This window comes from Elephas maximus, chromosome 8 (genome assembly GCF_024166365.1).
Source record: "Elephas maximus indicus isolate mEleMax1 chromosome 8, mEleMax1 primary haplotype, whole genome shotgun sequence".
Lineage (NCBI taxonomy): Eukaryota > Metazoa > Chordata > Mammalia > Proboscidea > Elephantidae > Elephas > Elephas maximus.
Genome location: NC_064826.1, coordinates 58,238,083 through 58,254,904, shown reverse-complemented (window position 1 = coordinate 58,254,904; position 16,822 = coordinate 58,238,083). Strand labels below are relative to the sequence as shown.

The 16,822-nt window shown below is 39.9% G+C and overlaps 1 protein-coding gene across 1 annotated transcript; it reads left to right on the top strand.

Moving 5' to 3' along the window:
* The first annotated feature begins 203 nt into the window (after nt 1-203).
* Nucleotides 204-15,399, top strand: SRI (sorcin). The gene is made up of 8 exons (XM_049893648.1): nt 204-329; nt 1,346-1,429; nt 3,496-3,565; nt 9,549-9,592; nt 10,391-10,538; nt 10,771-10,884; nt 11,723-11,781; nt 13,985-15,399. The coding sequence occupies exons 1-8, from the start codon at nt 276-278 to the stop codon at nt 14,009-14,011; spliced, it is 600 nt and encodes a 199-aa protein (XP_049749605.1). The 5' UTR covers nt 204-275; the 3' UTR covers nt 14,012-15,399.
* Nucleotides 15,400-16,822: the final 1,423 nt, after the last annotated feature.

Below are 16,822 nucleotides of genomic sequence, written 5' to 3'. Positions count from 1 at the left end.
TTAGTTTCAAAGGAAGGGAGGTACCTGCTGTGAATTGCATCACGGGCCGTAGGTCAACACCGGACCTCCGTTTACGTAGGTCTTGGTCCAAAACCCCACAAAGATAGGAATGTGACCAAGCAAGAGGAGCCGGCCGAACCCCAGCCGAGGTGGCTTCAGACGCTCGTCCCCCGCGGCCCACGTGGTGCGCTCGGGGGCGGATCCGCGCGCTGGGCGGGCGAGCGGCCGAGCCGGCTGGCGCGGGGCGCGGCGTCGGCGGCGGCGCAGTCGGCGTGATGTCCTACCCGGGGCACCCTGGCGCTGGCGGCGGCGGCTTCTACCCAGGCGGAGTAAGTGCTGCCCGCGCAGGCTCGCGGCCCGGGCGTGATCCCCGGATTACGGGGAGCCGAGAGGCCGCACTTGGCGACCCCAAGGCCGGCGCGGAGGCGCTGCTGGGCGGCTACCCCGGCGCTTTTAGCTGTCGGCCGCTCTCTCGCCCCAGGCCCTGGCGGGTCGCCGCCTTCTCTCCCCCTCCTCTCCGTTGATCTTCCCTCAGCTTCCCTCTTCCGCGGTATGAGGTCGCGGGTGGATTGAGACCCAGGAAATCCACCCTGTCGCTCTTCGATTACGCGGCGTGGAATTGCGCAAACTGGGTGTTGGTTTCTTCCGCTCTCCCTATGTGTTTTCCCCGAAAACAACAGCCATTTTAACCTAGAGTGGTCTAAAGAGCCACTTCCTTCCCTTTAAACGAAAGCAAGAAGAAAAAGAAAGAAAAAAAAAAAGTGAGGGGAAAATCCGCTAGAGTAAAAGTCTTCCGGTAGGGATGTCGCCCAGCCCGGCGTCTGGGATGCGCGTCGTCGTGGGAACTGTTTCCAAGAGAGTGTTCTTTGGCACCATCTCACTGCCGCGCAGGGCAGGGTGCTTACCTGGAAATACAGCCCAGCCGAGACACCTTACTTCTTCCTCACTAGGCTGCGTCTAGTCACAGAATTTTTACCAACTCTAGCCTTTCATGGTTCTTAAAATCTTTTTTAAAAACCAAACAAACTTATAAACAATTCCGAGACTTGCTCTTCAGTTGCTCTCCTGGGTTATATTCATATCAGTAATGTGCAGGTTAATGGAATTTTTAAACTTGCTTCGCTTATGCGGTGCCACTTTCATGACAACCTATTTGGGTTCAAGTTGTTGGTTTTTAAGTTATAATGGGGGTGAAATGAAAGAAGGGGGTATGGTGATTGCGGTTAGAATGTGCTCGGTTGGTTGTGGGGGAGGTAACGATGTGAATTGCCTGGCTTTGCATCAGTCACTGATGAGTGAATAAAACGATTCAGCGGAATGATGCATATTGTTTTCTGTTTCACAGTATGGAGGGGCTCCTGGAGGGCCTGCGTTTCCCGGACAAACTCAGGATCCGTTGTACGGTTACTTTGCTGCTGTAGCTGGACAGGTTAGATTTTCCGTCTAATATTAAAGAAATAATCAGATTCTACATTTGTATTCCCTTTTTAGTGGTGCAGAAAAATGAATTTACTTTGGGAAGGAATCCCTTTGCTTTTTGCAAAAGAGAGAAGAAAATTGACAGAAAATTCACTTTGAAATATTCAGAACAAAATGTGGCATCCTATTTATGTTGGTTCAGTTCCAAACTAGTGATTGAATGAGGGTCATTTTACATAAGGGATTGTAAATATCCTGTGAGGATTTGTAAGGTAGAAAGATGCTTTTGTAAGTTTTCAGAGTACAGGGTGGTTTCAAGAAGAGAAATTCAAAATCTGGTGAGCATAAACTCATGTTTGTACAACTTAAAGAAATATGTTAATAATTATGTAGCCAGATTCTAATGGATACTTTCTTTGGGTTGAGCTTAATTGTTAATCAGTTCCTCCCTTGGGGAATAGGTAAAAACCCACCAGCTTCAAAGTAAGAAATTTACTACTCTTTCCTGTTATGAGGAAGTTAAACTTGTGAACAGTTTAGTTTCTCTTTGAGGCAGATGCTGTTAATAGATCAGCTAGTCTGTGTCATTTGGAGTTGTGGCCTATCGACATGGAGCATTAGGGTCAGCTTCCGGAGGCCTTTCACTTCTCTACCTTCTGAGTTGCAGGACAGGAGAATCAGCAGGTGCAGGCTTACTTTGAGGGAGGACGCTCATGAGGTCACTGTGTATATATAGTAAATATACTGTTGCTGTAACTCAGACGTTAGGATATTTCTCCTTATGAATCCAACTTAGTTTTGTTATGATCAAAAGCTAGAAATAACACGATCCTGATGTGAAAATGCTGCAGACTATTATGGGATAAAAACCTAAGAACACCTTTTCAGATAGCACCCTAAGAAATACAGGTTGAGAAATTGGATGGAAAATTGAGTCTAAAACTGGAAGAGCTTCCCCTGAAGTATCTGCTTAATCTGTTAATGATGTGTATCTTTGAAACCACAAACAGAGCGGACCTCAAGCCTAGCATTCTTAGATTGCCTGTGCCTGCACCTTGTAAGTGACCCAACCTGCTTAGCTTTCAGCAGCCCTATATTCAGCATATCCACTGTCTTTCAAATCATTGACCTTACTCTTAACTTATGACTTAATGATACCCGCGCACTTGAGAATTTAGGCGTTTTATTTTGAAATGCCTAAAAGATGACATATATCTACTTTTGATCTGGTTCAGCCAGTGAGTGGGCATTGGGCAACTGTAGCTTCCAGATATAATTGGGTTGATTTGAAAAAACCATTCACCAAATGACAAGAAAAGGTGACCAAGGCGTCTTCTATCTGCGTGAACCAAGGTTTTTATTTACTGATGTCAGTTGTGTACCCTGAAAAAGACAAAAATAAACACACAAAAAAAACCTTTACTAGAGAGACTAGAATAAGATTTTTAAGCACTTATGAAAATGATTTTACTTTAAAATGCTTATTAGCTTTGGCAGTTTCCTAGCTCAGACTGAAAGATGAAGAGTTGCCAAGACAGAAACTAGTTTTATTCATACATTAAAAATATCAGTGGAAGAAACTTTGAATTCATCTTAGTGTTTTTTTTTTTTTAATTAGACGAAGAACCTTTGCTTGAAACTATTGCCAAATCTAATTCAAGAATTTGGCAAGGGAAATGTTGGAAAGGTATTTGTAATACTAACATACAGAAGTAAACAACATTCAGACTTCTGTCAGTTTTTTTGAAATAGTTATTTACAATATAGCCTGAAATTGAATGCCTGCTTTACTTATGGATTGGGAACTTATGGATTGGGGACTATGTCCCGAATTATCCATATTTGGAAGAGGGCTTAATAATTTGATAACTTCCTTTCATCACTGAATTATTTTTGGAAGCAGAGTGAGGAAAAGAATGCCCACTTTTGGAAGGCACTCCTTAAAAAAAAATCTCATGATGAGTGATGATACTGATTGCTTTGGTATTATTATTGCATTGAATACTGAAGGTAGTCAAAGAACCAAAAAGTACAAACACTATTGTGATTCCTCTTCTTGTTTTTTTTCCCCCAAAGGATGGGCAAATAGATGCTGATGAGCTGCAGAGATGTCTGACACAGTCAGGCATTGCTGGAGGATACAAACGTAAGTTGACAGAGTTTCTCTGAAAGTACTCTCGGATTTTATAGTTTAGCTGTTACTCGTCATTATTGCCAGCAAGAAAACGAACCTTTTCTGATCCAGCAAAGTTTAGAATTTCAAAAGCTTACTTAGGTTGTTTATTATTTCACAATATTAATTTGAAAACAAGTCTTAATAAATCATTCCACTCTACCCACTAGTTTAATGGATTTCTTGGATTTGGGCTCCATGTTTCTGGAACCATTTGAAGCAGTAAGACAGCTTATACGGCCTCCTTCACAGAGGACAAGTTAAGGTGCTGAAATGAAATCTGCCAGGTCAGGTGTCACTAATGATAGGAGCTAACATTTACTGCTCACCATTTGCCAAGAGCTTCCTCTGCCCGAACCCTGGTGGCACTTAGGGCTTCGAGTGGGTGGTCCTGCATTCCTGTTCCTGAATGGCTGGTCTCTAAGCTCCAGGCATGTACTGCAACATGAATGCTTGCATGACATCCCTCAGGTCTTTCGTCTTTAGAGGATGTATTCAGAGAATGTGTTAAGTAGGAAGTCCAAAACCAAACCCATTGCTGTTGGGTGGATTCTGACTCATAGCGACCCTTAGGACACAGTAGATTGCCCCATAGGGTTTCCAAGGAGCAGCTGGTAGATTCGCACTGCCGAACTTTTCGTTAGCAGCAGAGCTCTTAACCAGTTTGCCACCAGGGCTCTAAAGTAGGAAGGAACCTTCCTAATTTCTGAACTTCTTACACTGGTCCACCTGCTTCTCTTCCGTTTCCCACCTGTTGGATCTCTGCCCTGTAGTACAGCCTTTACATTGCCTTCCTGCCATGGCTGCAGTTTAGGAAGTAATGCCATGGCACTGCATCCTGACTGGGGGCATCTCAGTCATTGTCCCAGACCCACACCTCATGTTTTCTCTTCAAATGATATCTTGACCATGATAAATTTCCAGGAAAGAATAGTGTCTTGGCTCAGCTGTGTTCCCTGCCACCTTCTTTGCCAGTTGTTAATTGAGACAGAACATCATATTGAACCCCAATTTCATGCTAAGCTGTGGACTAAAATGCTCAAGCTAGAATTCACACTTTAGGACATACTGTGGCATTTTTTTTTTTTTGACCAGTGTTTACCAGCTGACTCTCTTTTTGAACTCTTCGCGTTTCTCTTTTTTCACCCTTTGTTTTAGGCGTCTTCCCTAGCCTGTTAATATTTCCTAGCTGAGGAATTACTACAAAAGGGGAACCCTTTGCATTTCTGTCATTTCATATGGTCCTAAACAAAAGAAGGAAACCCTGGTGGCACAGTGGTTAAGTGCTACAGCTGCTAACCAAGAGGTCGGCAGTTCAGATCTGCCAGGCACTCCTTGGAAACTGTAGGGGGCAGTTCTCCTCTATCCTATAGGGTCGCCAGGAGTTGGAATCAACTCAACAGCAGTGGGTTTGGTTTTGGTGGGTTAAACAAAAGTAAAAAATCTAGGGATTTTTTACTTTTGTAGGCAACACATTTAAATTGTAAATTGTTAACCTGGAACAGTTGGCCCTTTGAACAAAGAAGTTCTAACAGCAGGGTTTACAGAAGTATCACAACACAGACTTATTATTCTGTACTCTTTTCAAGAATAAGAAGTGTGGCAGGTTGTAAAATCTGACTAACAAAGTATATCCTTTGAGATCAGTCCTCTTAAAAGTTTCATTGAGAAAGCCTCATTTAGTGAACAAGTAATACATAAGACATGTCCTGAGTCATCAGGACCACGTGATTGTATTGATTTGCTAACTGTCATCTAGTCCTGAATTATTTTTCCCAATACAGTAGAGGCTGTAATGAACCACATCCTGCCTTCGAGGCACCAGAGTAAGTGTTGCAGTACAAAAACTACACTGCCATTGGTTTTTTAAACTCAGCTTCTAAACTTAGAGGTGCAGATCCAAGGCGGGGGCGGGGGAGGGCCTTAGTACTCGGCCCCATTGTCTAGGGGCCTCTTCTTCACCAGCTTAAAGGAAGGAGTCATACCTAAACATAAGGTTGATGAAGGAAGTTGTTCTAGTCTGTAAGATAGTAATTCAGCTTATTTCCTTGGATTTCATTGTTGCTCTGTGGTAAGGTTGAGAGAAACAATGGGAGGTAGGGCTTTTCTGCTGGGTCCATTCAATTGTGTATTTCTAAGCCAGTCTGGTATGTGAACAGGGGAAAGGAGAACAAAAGTAAAGGTAAAAGTATTTAAAATACATTTGAAATTTGGAGTTATTTAAAATAGAATTAACATTAATAAAAGCCATTTATGGATTTTAAAAAATGCAGTCAACAAAATTGATTAAAGATTTTCTTTACTTGAACTAGACCTGAGTGTTCTAGTTTCCTCAAATAGAAAATTATAGTCCTCTACCCTTATTAGAAGGAGCCCTGGTAGCATAGTGGTTAAGAGTTCAGCTGCTAACCAAAAGGTTGGCAATTCAGACCTACCACGTGGTCCGCTAGAGAAAAGACCTGATGATCTGCTCCCATGAAGATTACAGCCTAGGAAACCCTATGGGGTAAATCTACTCTGTCAAATAGGGTGACTATGCGTCAGAATCCACTCGATGGCAGACAATAGCAATGCTAATTAGAAGTCCCTAGGTAATGCAAATGGCTATTAAGTGAAAGGTTGGTAGTTCGAATCTACCCAGAGGAACTTCGGAAGACAGACTTGGTGATCTACTTCTGAAAGATCCCAGCCATTGACAACCTTTTGGAGTCCAGTTCTATTATAAAACACATGGAGTCACCACCCATCAGAATTGACTTGTCAGCAACTGGTTTTTGGTTGGTTATAGCCTTAATGGTATTCTGACTTGTTTATACATTACTTTTTAAAATCCGTAAAAATCAGAAGATTTTATTTTACAAACATATTCCTCCTTAGACTGTTTGAGAGGGGCTATACAGCTTCCTATGCAGAGATAAGAATTCAGTCTTACCGTTCATTCATTTATTCAGCCAACACACATTTAATGACCACCTACCATGTGCTGGGTGCTAGAGTGTGCAACCACAAATAGTGCTGATGGAACATTGTGAAAAGTACCAGAATTTGTGAAGCACAGAGGCTATGGTATCACACGGGACGGGGGTGTAACCTAGGCAGAGTTCAGGAAAGGTTTCCTTGCAGAATTGATATCTAAAGTGAGAAGAAGTGAACATCGAGCAGAAGTGAGGTAGACCAATAAGTAAGTGGAGTGAGGGAGCTGTATACCACTCAACTAGACCTACACGTACAAAAGGCACTGAGATGAGAGAACACAGCTCAGTCAAGAACTGAGTAATTCACCATGAAGATAGTATGCGGGGGTTGAAGGAGGAGTGAGAGACAAACAACTGGAGAAGTAAATGTGACTTTATATGCCCTAATAAGGTGTTTGGACTTTATCCTGAGAGCAATAAAAAGCCTTTATTGGTTTTCAATAGGAGAAACCCATACCACCTCAGCTATAGGTGGCGGCATAGGCATGGCTTGGTAAAACTGGAGTCACAAACACCAGTCAGGGTGCCTTTGGAGTCACACAAGTGGGAGAAATGCTAACTGAACCAGGGAAATGACAATGGGACTGGACATGGATGGATCCTAAGTTATTTAGAAGGCGATTGAATATTGGAGGAGGGGGAGGTTTCTGGCTTGGGTAACTGAGTGAATGGGGGTACCATTCATAAAATGGGAAACAGGGAAGTTGTCTGCTTCATGGCCCCTTAGAAACTTTGATCTAAGCCCAACATAATTGGTTTTGTCCTCTTGAGCCTGTGGTTGTCAGGCTCACTAGACTGTATCAGTGGTTCTTCAACTTTATCAGCATCAGCAGCACCTAGAGGGCTTGCTAAAACCAGTTTGCTGAGCCCAGCCTTAAGAGCTTCTGATTCAGGAGGCCTGTGGTAGAACCCGAGAATCTGCATCTGTTAAAAGTTTCCATGTGATGCTGGTGCTGCTGGCCCAAGGACTGCACACATTGAGAATTCCTGCTTTAACGTGAATAGATTTTACCTGGGCATCTTGTTAAAATGCAGATTCTGATTTTGTTGGTGTAGAGTGAGGCCTGAGATTCTGCCTTTCTAACGAGCTCCAAGTAATACTGATGCTGGGATCCTGGAATGACACTCTTCTTGGAAGAGTGGTCTCAACCTTGCCTGCGCACTGGAATCATCTGAGAAGCTTTAAAAATTGATGCCCAGAGATTCTGATTTAATTGTTTTGAGATGCAACTGGGTGTCAGAATCTTTAGAAGCTTCCAGGTGATTCTTTTGTGCACCCAGCGTTGAGAACCCCTTGTCTAGACTAGAGGAATATTGTACCTCCACACAACTTAAAGGTCAGAGTGAAGAATGGAGCAACTCTTTCCCAGAGGGGTAGAAAAGTGTTGTTGCCTCCTCCTACCTCAGGGGATTATGTTTGTAGATCAATTGGAGATTGAAAGAGCAAGATGAAAATAGTCCCTAGACTTTTATATCCAGTAACACAGGAATACTTCATAACAAACACAGGAATCTGTTATACATGAAAAACCTATAGTTTGTGCCATTTAAAGACCTCGCAGTAATAAGAGTAAGCTCAGTGAGTTTTACTTAGCTCAGTTGGGTTTTAAATTCACTTTGGTTAGAGGGAGGAAAAATGAAGCTAGAAAGAGCTCTAAGAATGTTCTATGTGCTTCTTAACAAAGTTGCAGAATTTATATTAGCTTTGTCCATGTGACCCTTGTCACTTCTGTCCTCTAGCCTTACAGCTTCTTTATACCTACATAATATTTCCTCAAAGTCATTGATTTCCATTAACATGTTAGATGGGTGGGGTTCTTTATTTTTAATTTCCTACTGCTTAGATAGATTACCAGTAGACAGTTAACCAATGGGTATATATAGTCTGGAAATCCTGGTGGCATAGTGGTTAAGTGCTACGGCTGCTAACCAAAGGGTCAGCAGTTTGAATCTGCCACTCGCTCCGTGAAAACTCTACAGGGCAGTTCTACTCTCCTATAGGGTCACTATGAGTCGGAATCGACTTGACGGCACTGGGTATATATAGTCTAGTTTTGTTGCCTAAGGGAAATGTCCTCCAAACACATTTAAACTGTAAGTAAAATAAACATGCTTCTGAACAGTGGCCATTGCTGAATTATTCCTCAAGAGCTCTCTTATTTAACACACAGTTCTAACAGATATACTTATCTGGTTTCATATATAAGCTGATTGTATATGAGAAGAAGTTATAGATTATTTGAGGTAGGAGGTCATCACTCAGTGCCTCCCATTAAAGGGAAAAGACAGGAAAAAAATGATAACACCCACAACTAGCAAAACCAGCTATTTATAGTCAACTATGATTTTTTTTTTTTTTAAATGAACGGCACTGGGTTTTTATTTTTTATGAGAAGAACAAAGCAATATCCCACCCAGTGTGGTGGATAGATAATATTGTGGTGAATTGAATTAATTATATTACACTGTTAAAGACAAGATAGTATATAATACTTTAAAAAGTGTATCATAGAACATTTTAAACATATCCAGGAGTTGAGATAAATATAAGTGAACTCCTGCATACCCATCACTCAGCTTCAGCAGTTACCTTGTGTTGCCAATATTGTTTTATCTCCAACTCCATCCTTGGTTATTCTGAAGCAAATCCAGGATATCTTATTTTGTCTGCAAATACTTCAGTATATATCTTTCTAAAAGATAAAAATACATTTTTCCCCCAACTTCAACACAGTAATCACACGTACAAATATTAATAGTACTATGCAATGCATTTTACTTTCTATTAAAATTGTTAGAATGAAATTCGGGTTCTGTATGGAAAAAATCTTTCAAGGTCCATATAATTTGGTTTCCGTATAAATTGAGTAGTATATAAAGTATATCAGTAATACCATTTTTAATTAATTTGAATGGATCCAGTATAATTCCAGTTTTTGAAATTGTTATTAATATGATTGCATTTTTTTTTGTTTTAACAGCTTTTAACCTGGAGACTTGTCGGCTTATGGTTTCAATGCTGGATGTATCCTCTACTGTTGCCTAAAGTACTTTTTTCTGACAAAAAAATTTCCTTCGTAAAGGAATTCATTTCAAAATGAATCCCAGTAAACAAAAATGACCAATGACCACTAGAGAGCTTTCTGAAATAATTAGCTTTTAAGATGTAATTTGGTGTGAACGAAGGAAGAAACCTTAGTAAATAGAATACTACTAGTCATTCAAGAATTTAAGGAAGCGTTAAAGTAGAACAAGTATAGAAATAAGTAGTCAGGGAAGCTTTTTTCTTTTAACATTAAACATTCTGCATGATTCACACCTGACCTTCAAGTAATGGAATTTTTCACATCACAGTTGTTGGACTCAGTTTAGCTCTGGAGCACATTTTGAAGAGAGGTTAACTTGTGCTGACCCTGCAGTGGCTTCCATCCTACCTCATTTTCCAAAAGGGAAATTCTTGGGTGTGGGAGGGCTTAACAAGAGAATGGCAGGGCCAAAGAAGACCCTAGGACAGAGGGTAGACAACAGAGTCTGAGGTACCCGGAAAGGGAAGCCCAGTTGGCAATAACTAGGCTGCATTTTACATGGGGCTTATGATGAAGATGTTAGTTCCTTGTAATCACATCATATAGATTATTCTTTTCCCATAGTGAAAATGGGTGCTCAGAGCCTTTTCTCCACAGGCCTTTGTCTTTTTATTATATCAAGAAGAAAATATAATAATTTTTAAACTTTTTTAGCAGAAAGCTTATTAAATCCCTCTTATCCTTGGTCTTTGAAGTGTTGCTAAATAAAGATGCTCTGATCTTTGATTACGGTTCAGAGAGACATGTCTGGCACAATGGGTTTCAATGAATTTAAAGAACTCTGGTCTGTGCTGAATGGCTGGAGACAGCACTTCATCAGTTTTGACAGCGACAGAAGTGGAACAGTGGATCCTCAAGAATTACAGAAAGCCCTGACAACTATGGGTAGGTATTGCTAACTCCAGATTGTCAGTTAACTGATAGAAGTTTTTTTATTTCTAAAGAGAAATGTTACTTGAAGGCAGTTTCTCTATTGGGTTTGTTCTGTATGTTTTAGAAATTGTGTGTGTTCATAATTAAAATGAGTTTTCTGTCTTAAAAATTGTTTTTGGTTATTTTTTCAGTGGTCTCCATCATCCCTTAACTTTTTTTGTTGGGTGATTTTTCTCCCTTTCAGGATTTAGGTTGAGTCCTCAGGCTGTGAATTCAATTGCAAAGAGGTACAGCACCAATGGAAAGATCACCTTTGATGACTACATTGCCTGCTGTGTCAAACTGAGGGCTCTCACAGGTGTGTTCTTTGAGGTCGCATGTCACTGCCATGGGCCAAGGCATCATTTTTATGACATTTTGTTTCTCAGTGCTTCTGAACTTTTATTCTCACCATTCTTTTTTCCTAACATCAGTGAATTTTTAACAGTTCTATCAAGCATATCCAAAGGAGCCCTGGTGGCATAATGGTTAAGTGATCACTTGGTAACCAAAAGAGCGGTACTTTGAATCTACCCAGTGGCTTCATGGAAGCTTTCTGGTGATCTGCTCCAGTAAAGATTACAGCCTAGGAAGCCCTAGGGGGTAGTTCTACACTGTCATATAGGGTCATTATGAGTCAGAATCAACTCACAGTACACAAGGTCAAGCATATCCAACAGAATAATTTTGTGACTCTTTGCATCCTAACACTTGAGGGCAAACGTTTTATTAAAGTAGTTCTTTTTCTGTTGGGCAGGGCTAACATGGGTGGGATATTTGATCAACTATTAGATCAGATCCATCCGTCTTTTTTCTAACTAAATAATATCCCTGTTATTAAGAAGTTTGAAATTCTGCTTTCATCATAATTAGATAATCACCTGAGAAGTCACACAGCTTTTATTAACTTTAGGGTAAGGTGTGTCTTTCCAGCTGGAAAAAAAAATGGCAAACTTTTGCATATCGTAGAAGTTGTTGCATATTAAGCCTGCTCATATTCATATAATCGGCATCTTTGCTTTGGTCTTTTGTTGATATAGTCTGGTTGTACAGTTTAAATGTTATTTCAGTTAGAATCCAATGCCAAAGTAATTGACTATTGTGATGTTAGAAAAGAGGTAAAGCAAGCCATAAATTTTTACTGTGTTGTTTCACAGACAGCTTTCGAAGACGCGATACTGGTCAACAAGGTGTTGTGAACTTCCCGTATGATGACGTAAGTCTCAGTGAATTAAGGACTAAGCAGGTGGATCAGATGTGCTTTGAATAGTGTCTCTTTTGAAGTTCGCTGTTAAGGACATCTTAAAGATGCCAGAGCAGTCAAGGATTAAATGATCAAAGGAAGTCGTTAACCAAAAATTAAAAACTCAGTAATTTTAGAAAGTTCCTCAGTGGCACAGTTTGTGCTTGACTGGTGACCTAAAGGTTGGTGGTTCGAACCCATCCAGCAGTACCACAGAAGAAAAAGCCTGGCGATCTTGTGTTAAGATTACAGCCAAAAAACCCAATGGAGCAGTTCTACTCTGTAACGCATGGGGTCACCATAAGTTGGAATCAACTCAACGGCAACTAATAACAATAGAATAAGTAATTTTAGTTACAGTTTTAAAGTTTTTATTTATGTAAATTTCTGTTCTTTTCAAAACGGAAATGCTCTAAAATTGAGAAATTTCTTGGGAGAGAAAATCAAAATAAATTAATAAATTTTATCATCAGGCCTGTCCATAGTTAGAGCGCCATCTAATTGCCACTACGTTAAAACTACCTGTGTTCAAGGCCCAGCTTGTCCCACTTATTAGCTGGACCATTTAGACAGGTTCCTGTCATTTCTCTGAGCATATCTGCGTAAAGCAGATATAGAATGATGCCTTCTTCACTGAGCTGGTATGGAATTTAAATTAGGAATGTCCTTGAGAAACATCAGGCACATACATGTCTGCTTTTGCCTTCTCTATACAAATCATCTCAGTCATTGAGAAATAGCTTTAACAACTCAAAGCTCTACTTTGCACCCCTATGTTCTTCATTGAGGACACAAGGCTCAAGCTTAAGTCTCAATGTAAAACAAGTCCTGTATGAACAGCCAGTCTAAATGAGGTAGGATAGGCCGTGCAGCCAGTGTAGACATAACCCAGTGCCATCTTTGATGCATTAGTTGAATGTACATAACTAAGCTAGGGAGATGTTTAGTTTTTTCCCTGCACTTTTTGCGCAGCCATTCATTTAAAAAGAGAAAAAAAATACTTTTAGACTTGAAATTACTGTAATTACTGACTATTCTAAAATGTTTCTTCATCGCAAAGTACAAAGATGTACATATTTTTGGCATAACAGCTGCCGCAATTATGAGTACACTTTAAAAAGGCCCATATGTGTGCGTAAATAAGCATATTCCTTCTGCTAGAAAATGTGCTCCTTTTAGTCTGGATTAACGTCTCAGTTGACAGTCTCTCACTTCCAAAGATCAGGAGACTGTGTAGAGTGGAAAGCTTTGGCCTCAGAAGGGGCCACTTAAGAGATTTCTAAATCCCAGGTTCTAGTTTCCTTTTCTCAAAAGTAGGGATAATCAGCTTGGTCTTGTGGGAGTACAGCAAGAATTAGTGGTAACGTGGGTAAAGCACAGTGCCTCGCTGGTGTTGGGAACCTAGCGGTCTATTGCTGTGTGTTTAGTTGTGAAGCAAATATTTCACAGTAAATCCTGAAGCCTCTAAATTTGGGTTTCTAAACTACAGGGAAGGGTCAAATGTTCTGCTTGTCTAACATGTATTTGCATGCTAGGATTTATTGTAATAAAGGAGATGTTAAGGGAATAAACTGTTGAGACACACTCCTGTAGAGTAGTAGGGGAGTACTATGCAGTGTGGGAGTCCCCAGGTGCTGTAACAGTGTCAGCTCAACTGTTACTTGTATTCTTGGGTTACTACCTTTGACCACGACCATCCCTAGAGTCTCAGATATTATTTGGAATTTAAATAATTCTTTATCCATTGGAATGAGACAGGCTTCCTATAAGAAACTTAGAAACGAGAACCCTATTTTTTATATTAGGCTGTCTGCCTCACAAAAAAACCTTTCTATCAATCGCTTACCCTTATTTTAGAAAGTTATTATTTTTTTAATCCACAATTCAAATTAGAAAATCAAAATGCAAGCTGCCTGAAAATAAAAAAAATTTTTAAAAACCAAACCCGTTGCCATTGAGTCGATTCCACCTCATAGCAACTGACCCTATAGGACAGAGTAGAACTGCCCCGTAGAGTTTCCAAGGAGTGCCTGGTGGATTCTAACTGCCGACCTTTTGGTTAGCAGCTGTAGTAGCTCTTAACCACTACGCCGCCAGGGTTTCACCTAAAAATAGGACCGTGTGTATTAAGTGTTAGGAGGTCTGTAAAATAACACTTGACTTTTCTCTTTTTCAGTTCATTCAGTGTGTCATGAGTGTTTAAATCAAGAGGAAGCTGCATGCACATAACTGACATTCCTCCTTGGGTTCTCCTTTGCTCCTACTCTGCCTTCAGTAATGTGTGTAAACTTACATGGGTACTAACCCTTAACGGCTTGTTGTAAAGGTTATTACTTTTATGTACAGCTGAAGTTTTATGTTAAGTTGGAATTCTAATATACAGTCTGGACTGTTAGACCATTTAGCACTTACACAAGCCATTGTCAGTCATGCCTTATTTTCTTGCTAACCCACTTTTATGCAAAATTAAGTATGCAGATGATTAAAGTACATTATATATTTTTCATTGTGAGATACTACAGACTTAGATGACAGCTGTTGTCTTCTCCCAGAGCGGCTTTTACATGGTATTTAAAGTTTTAATGTATGGAGTATTCCTATGTACATGATTTAGACTCCCTTGGGTGTAAAAAGAACATCTATGTATGTGTTCACTTTAGTGGAAACAGTACAAGTTTTAAGGCTTACAGGTATTCTGACAGCTGTATGAATAGACAGGGAACTTGAGTGATTATTTTCTGCCTCTTTAAAGCCTGTGGAAACCCTGGCGCACAGTGGTTAAGTGCTATGGCTGCCAACCAAAAGGTCAGCAGTTCGAATCCGCCAGGCGCTCCTTGGAAACTCTATGGGGCAGTTCTACTCTGTCCTCTAGGGTCTCTATGAGTCAGAATCGACTCGACGGCAGTGGATTTGGTTTGGTTTTGGTTTTAAAGCCTGTTGAATAATTGGAGTGGTAAATACTGACACCAAGTCCCTCTTTGTCATTTTCCATATAGACCTTTGTTAAATATACTTAAAAAATCTCTGTACAATATGAGCATACCTATGTGGAAAAAAAATGGGTAGAAAAAGATTAAGGGAATATGTGAAAATATTAACTGATAATTTTTGGCTAATGGAATTCTAGGTGACTTTAATTTCCTTTATACATTTCAGTATTTTCCAAGTTCTCTATAACATAATGTATATTTCCTTCTAAAATGAGAAGATGTTAATTTTTAAAATATTAATACATCCATTTTATATATGCCATTTGCTCATACTTACATTAAAAAAATATATACTGCAAAAGGACTGGAAAGAGTGTACCAAAATTTTGATGTGGTTACCACTGGGGGTCAGGATGAGTTCTTTTCTTCCTTCCTACAACTTTTCCAAATAAGCAGGTGTTACTTTTATAATAGAATTTTTTTTTTTTTTTTAAACCATGAGCTTTGTAGTAAGATCTGGAATTTAATCCAGGTTGTACCTCCCATTTAATATATGGTCTTGCCCATTTTAGGTAATCTCAGAGCCTCAGATTCCTCATCTGTGAAAAGAGGATAATACCTCACGAGGTAGTTTCAAATATTAAAACTGTTGGCATAATGAGCTCCAGCAGTGTCTGTTTCTTAAATTTAAAACTGGTTTGGTTTGCTTTCTTTTCCAGGAAAGCTTAACAGATAAAAACGAAATTAGTCAATTGTCTCCTTGCCCACCTGTGTCTTACTTTAGGGTGCAATATGAAAGTTATCAAATGATCAATTAGTTGTCAACTAGCAAAAATAAAACATCTTCTAAGGTCGCCACAAGTCAGAATCAACTCAATGGCAATGGGTTTGGTTTGGTTTTAAGCATCTTTACACTCATTTCACTAACTATACTTTAAAATATTGCTAAAATGTATATATTCATTCATTTAGTAAATATTTAGTCAACCCTAACTTCTAAACGTATTTATGTCAAGTAGTCGTGCCCTGGTTACGTATCAGAATGTGAGGCACCTGCTCTATAATATGTGGTGAGTTTAGGTTTCATTCCAGATACATTGTCTGCGAGGCCAAAAAGCCTTGCGTGAGCCAGGACTGTCCAGAAAAGGGCTGAAGGAGGCTCACCTTCAGCATGTTAAAATCTCGTTTGGTTCAAACTCACTTTCTCTGAGGAAATCATAGTTCAAGGAAATGGTACTTCCCTGGGTGAGCATAAACATAGGGTGAATCTAATATGATAAGAAAGAAGGCCCTTATTGACCCATGGTTATGGGTCGTGTTTGAACCATCCTATTGCTTTAATAATTCCCAGAGTGTGCTGCGTTAATTGTGGTTCTGAGTACTAAGGTACTATAAAACCATGTCTCTGGAAACATTCAGTTAATTCAATTTTAATTATTGATACATCACAGCAAGTCTCCTTATCTCCTCTACTTGTGCTTTCTTTCTTTCCGAAAGCATGGAGCCTAGTCTTCAGCATGTCCCTGCAGTTAGAAGTTTCCTTCCCCTTGACAAATTTGACAAATTCATCCTCTCTCTTTAATTACAGCCAAAGTCTTTGTTACAAGTGAATCTTGTGTTGCCTTATTTCTATTTTATGTTGGGTTCTGTGTTTCGTTCATTGTACAATTCCAGCGAAGCCTCACCCACTTTGTTAAAACTGTTTCTCGGTTAATTTTTTCTTAAAGCATCTAGTTGGATGCTTCAGTTCATCTAGTTGAATACTTGAGTTACTTCAAGAATTAGGTTCCTCTAGTTGCGCCAACTCAGGGTTTAACTTTATTTTGGAGATGTGCACCTCAGTCTTGTGCTCCAGAAGATTCATGATTTATAAAATATAACAGTTGAGGAACTTCCATAGGAATGCAGATACAGGAGACCTGGTGTTTCCTGGGGCAATTGGAGTAGATTAGTACCACAACTGTTATATTTAATCTGTCACAGCTCTCACTCCTATTGAGCCAAGTGGAGTTTAGACTCGTATGATACTCCAAGTAGTACCACCAGTCCATGAGATGGCATGGGAGCTAAAACGTCTAAACTTC